Source organism: Mirounga angustirostris, unplaced genomic scaffold (genome assembly GCF_029215605.1).
Source record: "Mirounga angustirostris isolate CCGP_5_RB_7025 unplaced genomic scaffold, mMirAng1.0.hap1 SCAF_17, whole genome shotgun sequence".
Taxonomy (NCBI): Eukaryota; Metazoa; Chordata; class Mammalia; order Carnivora; family Phocidae; genus Mirounga; species Mirounga angustirostris.
Window position 1 is genome coordinate 20,769,405 of NW_026991725.1, and position 6,689 is coordinate 20,776,093.

Here is a 6,689-nt window from a genome sequence, read left to right on the forward strand (position 1 = left end):
AGTGCCACAGCCTGCCAAATTTTGTGCCCAGGACAGGTAGTCTTGGAACACCAGAACCTTCACACTTTTTTAACCCAGATAAGCAGGAGCAAAGGCATAAGGCTAACTGGGTGCATGTAGTGAGTCTAAGAAGAAATTGCAAGAAAGAGTGATTAATCAAAGTGAAAGTACATAGACAAAAGCCTCACCCTTGAATCCAAAACAAACTAGCTGAGAGGTTGGTCCATGATTAAGGAGATGCGGAAGAATAAGGCCATTTCAAAAGGAAGAAGAAAGCTGACCCTGTAAAAAGTCTCTAACCTGGAATTAGGTGCTCAGAAAGCTTCTGATAGTCTGACCATTACCACTGATGGACCCAAATTGATAGACTTCCCAAACTGAGAACAAACTATGAAATAATTTTTCCCTGTCCTATATTTTATAGGGGAAAAAAATTCTGGAAGAAGAAAGGCAGATTGTGTGTCTTTTAAAATTAATTTATAGGGGCGCCTGGGTGGCTCAGATGGTTAAGCATCTGCCTTCGGCTCAGGTCATGATCTCAGGGTCCTGGGATCGAGTCCCGCATCGGGCTCCCTGCTCCTTGGGAGCCTGCTTCTCCCTCTGCCTTTCTCTCTCGCTCTGTCTCTCATGAATAAAAATAAATAAATAAATAAATAAATAAATAAATAAATAAATAAAATAAAATTAATTTATAGCATGCCAGTTTCTGAAAGGATCTGAAGTAAGTCACAATATTAAAGCGCATGCACAAGACATTTAAGTAAAGATGCTTGGCAAGGCCTGGCTCACTCTTTATCAAACTCATTTTCTCTTCTTACTGGATATAAACTAGACCACATTTCCCAACCTCCTTTGCAATTAGGTAGAACCTCCTGTGAAAATAGGAATGACTGAGTTTTTGCCAATAAAACGTGAGCAGAAATATGTGTGCCAGTTCCAGGGCTAGTCCATAGATACCTCCCTGGCATGACCATCCAAACCTTTTCTCCATTTTTTAATGTGTCTGTTAGCCATTTGTATGTCTTCTTTGAAGAAATTGTCTGTTAATGTCCTCGACTGGATTGTTTGTTTTTTGCATGTTGAGTTTGATGAGTTCTTTATAGATTTTGGGTATAATCCTTTATCTGATATGTCATTTGCAAATATCTTCTCCCATTCTGTAGGTTGCCTTTTAGAGCAGGACCCTGCCTTGGGATAAAGGTTAGATTAAGGAGAGGCACGTTCCCACCAAAGCATATTTTTGCAGATGGCACCCAATTGAGGCAAGGATGCAAAGAAATAAGCCAGAGCAGATAACTGTGGCTAGAAGGGATTTGGAGAATGGTTCCTGGTACTTGGGACCCCCTGGAAGCAAAGAAACAAGAAGGGAATTGAGTTTTTGAGATTTTTTTTTTCCCCAAAAAAGTCTATGACTGCCCGGATTCATGTGATTGGGTACCAGGCCAGGAAGCTCTACAGCCCCCAAGAAGAGGTCTCCTCCCAAAGCCCACTTCAGAGGGCTGTGGAAGAAAGGGACTTGGAAGACCCTCACAGAGGGTAGAATGGGGATCATAGAACATAGAACAAGGACATTCTTCACTCAAATCAGAGTCAGGTCAATTCAAGAAACTTCCCACTTTGAGGCAGAGGGGCCTCACCCCACCTCCCTGACAAAATCTCCTCCTTGCTCTGGACCAGCCACATGCAGTTCCCACCTCTCTCTTTGATGAAGGGGAGTTTTTCATGAGTTATCAGGTCCCTGCTGTGCATGGCACGTTGGAAGTTGGGGGGAGGCGGGGTGTGACAATCATCTCTTCAGTTTATCTTTGAAGGTCTACAGGACCCACCTGCTGACCTAATGGAGACAAGTGCATATCATCAGCCAGAGATCCTGCACTTGGAGTTTGAAGACGTGACTGGATGAGGTTTTGGATGGCCTCACTTGGAGAAAGTATCTCCCATGTGTGGGAAGGACAAAATAGGTACCTGGTAATCGGAGGATAGATATGACAAATGTCTGCATCAGCTCAGGATGTTATAACAAAATGCCATTAAATGGGTGGCTTACACAACAGAAAATTAAACTTATTTATCCCACTTCTGGATCAACTAGGAAGTCAAAGATCAAGGTGCTGGCTGATTTGGTTCCAGTCCTGGGTGAAAGCTCTCTCGCTGGCATGCAAGCCACCATCTTTTTGCTGTATCCTCCCATGGTAGGGAACAAGAGGGGATGTTCTGGCCTCTTCTTTGAAAGACTCTAATGTTATCATAAGGACCCCACCCTCGTGACCTCATCTAAACATAATTAACTCCCAAAGGCCCCACCTCCCAGGACCCTCACATTGGTAGCTAGGGCTTCAACACATGAATTTTGTAGGTACACAAATATTCAGTCCATAATAACAGAGGTTGACTAGTTAGTTCATCAAATAAGTTTCCTTTTCTTCCAGCACACAAGTTATCTACCTTTCCCAGCTTCCCTGGTTGTTAGGTGGCGGTGCTGTAAGTGACTGAACTCTAGTCAGTGGGAAATGAGCAGAAGTTACAGGCGCCATTTCCTCGTATGGCTCATACACAATCCTCCATCTCTTCCTCATCTGCCACTAGCATCCAGAGCACTCCGTAGGCCTACATGAGGGTGGAGTGTCAAAAAGGAAGGATCCTGGATTCCTAAAAATCACTGTTTGGAGGGACTTGGGATCAGGAATACCTGGAATCAAGAATATTATATGTGAGAAAGACAGAAATATCCATTGTGTTTAACCCCCTGATATTTGGGGTTAACAGCTAGCATTACCCCTCACAGAGACATAAAAGAAAAATTGGAGACCACTTGGAATTAGAAAATATATAAATGCATGTTCTGCATGGAGCACTGGGTGTTATCCACAAACAATGAATCATGGAACACTACATCAAAAACTAATGATGTAATGTATGGTGATTAACATAACATAATAATAAAAAAAAGAGGCTATTTTAATGTTAAATAAACAAATAAATAAATAATAAATAAATAAAAATATATAAATGTACAAGCAAGAGAAATAAGGCATCTAGCAATTTAGTCTTTGGCTCTGAGCTTCATGGAAGCCAAACAAACACAAACAAACCAAAAATCACTATCTGATACAGTTCATGGTGCCTGAGTTAGAAAACACATAAATGTCAAGAGACAAACTTTAGCACTCAGTGCAGGGAACATTCATAACATGCAACCACATCTTTGGGAAACCACAAAATGAACTTCTTCAACTACATTTAGGTAAATCATGCAAAGTGAGTTTTATTGAACAATTCCAATAAAAGTCAAGAGCATAAAATCAAAGATTGCCTGAGTGAGGGGAGCCAAATGATTTAACGACCATATATCTTTACATAGTTATTTTGTGGTCTTTTCTTACCTGATCCCATGCAAGCTTTCAGTGTCTCTCTGGCGCCTTCCATCTAAACTTCAAGGCACTAAACAGTTGTCTCTTACCATCCTTCCCAATCTCAGCTCTCTCTCTACCCCCACAGGTACCTTCTGGTGTCATCAAACTTCCTGCATTCTGTTCCTCACATTCCCAACTCTGATCCTTTACTCACATTTCTCCCTTACCTGTAATTCACTCTCTTCACCTCCCGACTTCACCAACCTCTACCTTTCCTTCAAAACACAGCTAAATTGCCACCTCTTCCATAAAGACATCAGCCAGACAGGTGCCTGCTACTTTACTGTCATGTGTGTGGCCTTGTGGGAGAACATCTGCAGAAGGTAGAACAGTGCCTTCCCACAAGGATACCCATGTTCAAGTCCCAGAACTCGCCAATAAGTTAGGTTCCATGGCAAAGGCAAGTAAAAGCTGTAGATAGAATTAAGGTTGCTAATCAGTTGACCTTGAGATGGGGAGATTATCCTGGATTAGTGAGTAGACCCAGTGTAATCACGAGGGTAAGATAAGAAGGAGGCAGGCAGGATTCGGTCGGCTGCGCTATGGCGGCAATCCCCCCAGACTCCTGGCAGCCGCCCAACATATACTTGGAGACCAGGATGGGGATCATTGTGCTGGAGTTATACTGGAAGCATGCTCCGAAGACCTGTAAAAATCTTGCTGAATTGGCACGTCGAGGTTACTACAATGGCACCAAATTCCACAGGATCATCAAAGACTTCATGATCCAGGAAGGTGACCCAACAGGGACAGGTCGGGGTGGTGCATCTATCTATGGCAAGCAGTTTGAGGATGAACTTCATCCAGACCTGAGATTCACGGGGGCTGGAATTCTCACCATGGCCAATGCGGAGCCAGACACCAACGGCAGCCAGTTTTTCGCAACCCTAGCCCCCACCCAGTGGCTCGACGGCAAGCACACCATTTTGGGCCAAGTGTGCCAGGGCATAGGAATGGTGAATCGAGTAGGAATGGTGGAAACAAACCCCCAGGACCGCCCTATGGACGATGTGAAGATCATTAAGGCATACCCTTCTGGGTAGGCTTGCTGCTGCCCTGCGCTCACCCAGATCTTTGGAGATGGCCCCAGTGAACCAGCTTCCAGATCTAGAAGGACACGTACTTAAACTCCATTTTGGCCTTGCAAGTCACAGAGCTCAGGAGACCTGGGGGCTTGGGTGAGTAAGAGATGGAAGTATATTTTAAGAGGATGCTTCTTTTCTCTTCCCCCGGTGCCTAGGTTGACAGAGCATTTGCAGAAATGCTCATAAATGATCATTCACGGGGAACCGCTCATTGCAAGTGAGCACACTGCCGCTCCTGGCGTGTGTCTGTGCTGATACACTTAGAACAAAATGAAGCTGACTCTGTCATTCCATAGTGCCTGACCAAACTTCTTCCTGCAGAGATTTATATTCTGGCCTACACTGCAGTCTTCAGTGTCTGACAGCCACAGAATTCAAAACCAAGTAGTGTCTATCAGCCTTCTTAACTCTGTGCACACCCTATTTCAGTCTCCTATATTTGTTCTTCCAGGAATGTATGCATCTCTATATATACTTTCCCTCTCAAAATCAGAACATCAACACTGCTGTTTCTGACACTTAGACATCCCAAGCAAAGCCACATTGAATTTTTGCCAAATGAAAAATGCATCCAGCAATCAAGTTTCTAAGAAGGTGTCAAGTGGGGAATGATAATGTGTAATAATCCAGAAAGGAATTTATTAAAAGGAAGCAGAAACATTGACCATTTTTTCCCCAAGAAGGAGTAGAAATCTGTAGTGAGCCATAAAGACAGACTATGAATTCTCCTGAAAAAGCAGTATTGTCATAAAGGAGAGGCACCACTTAAGTTTTTTTAACCTAAGACTAGAGAAACTAGTTAAGAGATTTTATATGTTTTTTAAGTCTTTCTGATTTTTTTTTAATGGGGTAAAGAGAAAGGAACATCTATGTAATACATAGAAACTTCCCAAATAAAATGCCACTGATGGTTGAAAAAAAAAAAAGATAAGAAGGAGGCAGAAGAGAGACCAGAGAGATGGCATCATGAGAAATATTTGGCCCTATGTTCCTGGCTTTAAAGATGGAGGCAGGGACTGCAAGCCAAAAATGCCTGGTCACTAGAAGTTGGAAATGGCAAGAAATGGGATTCTCCCCTAGAAACTCCAGAAGGAATGCAGCCCTGCCGACATATTGATTTTAGCCCAGTGAGATCCGTTTTGAACTTCTGACCTCTAGGCCTGTAAAACAATACACTAATTTGGTGGTAGCTTGATGCAGCAGTAATAGGAAACTAAAACAGGGGCGCCTGGGTGGCTCAGTCGGTTGAGCATCTGAATCCTGATCTCAGCTCAGGTCTTGGTCTCAGAGTCATGGGTTCAGGCCCCACGCTGGGCTCCATGCTGTGTGTAGAACCTACTTTAAAAAAAAAAAATAGGAAACCAAAACCACATCCAACTGTGGGAGCAAAGGGGGTGCTTCCAGTCACAATACCACAGACCCACATTCACCCCCCAAACCAGCTCTATTTTGAGGCCGTCTACTTCTCCTATCCAATACCTCACTTCATGTGACTTCTGTGTTCTCCAACCCATCCCTCTGTGGCCACCATCTAATGGAAACCTACCATACTATCTACCAGCTTATGGCTTGTCTCCTATCTCCAGCTTGAGTATTGATCCAACCATGAATGTGATGAATCGGATACTCTTAGGAATGGCTGATCTGGTCTGGCCACTAAGGACTATGCTGGTATCTACCACCATGTGGCTAATTCTGCCAGTTCATTTTGGGCATGCCAATGGCATCCATAGCTGAGAATGTGGCCTCCCTATGCCAGCATCAGGCCTCCTCAGCCCATCACTTTTCTAGCACTTGCATGACCCATCCCCCCGACCCTAAAGCCCTCAGGAAACTCTGATTCCCTGGACATTACGTGTGGACCCTGGAGAACTGGTAACTGCCTCAGGACTAGCTCTACGGACACTTCTCTAGCCATTTCTAGTCTACATTCTTCCCCCAGCCAGCACCATGTTATCAGGCACCACAGTGAAAGTGGAACATCTTTAAGGGTCTTACAATTGTCTCAGGCTATAACTTGAGAATGTAGAATAAGGAAGACGTTTCCTGCACTAGGTTTTTCCCAAACCCCTCTGGGTGCTTCTTCTCTCTATCCCCAAATTCTGTCCTCCTATACCAGAAGAGTCTTTCGTCCTTCTCTGTCTATATGAAAGGAATGACCTCAAAAATATTGACCCTCTTACATCTATAC

At 43.7% G+C, this 6,689-nt stretch overlaps 1 protein-coding gene across 1 annotated transcript; it reads left to right on the forward strand.

Annotated features, from left to right (window-relative positions):
• Window positions 1–3,939: 3,939 nt before the first annotated feature.
• On the forward strand, window positions 3,940–5,416 carry LOC123853523 (peptidyl-prolyl cis-trans isomerase-like 1). Its single transcript, XM_064583612.1, has one exon. The coding sequence runs from the start codon at window positions 3,956–3,958 to the stop codon at window positions 4,454–4,456; it is 501 nt and encodes a 166-aa protein (XP_064439682.1). The 5' UTR covers window positions 3,940–3,955; the 3' UTR covers window positions 4,457–5,416.
• The last annotated feature ends 1,273 nt before the right edge of the window (window positions 5,417–6,689 follow it).

Coding starts and splice junctions, on each gene's coding strand:
- LOC123853523 (XM_064583612.1), top strand. CDS start 3,956: ATGGCGGCAATCCCCCCAGACTCCTGGCAGCCGCCCAACATATACTTG.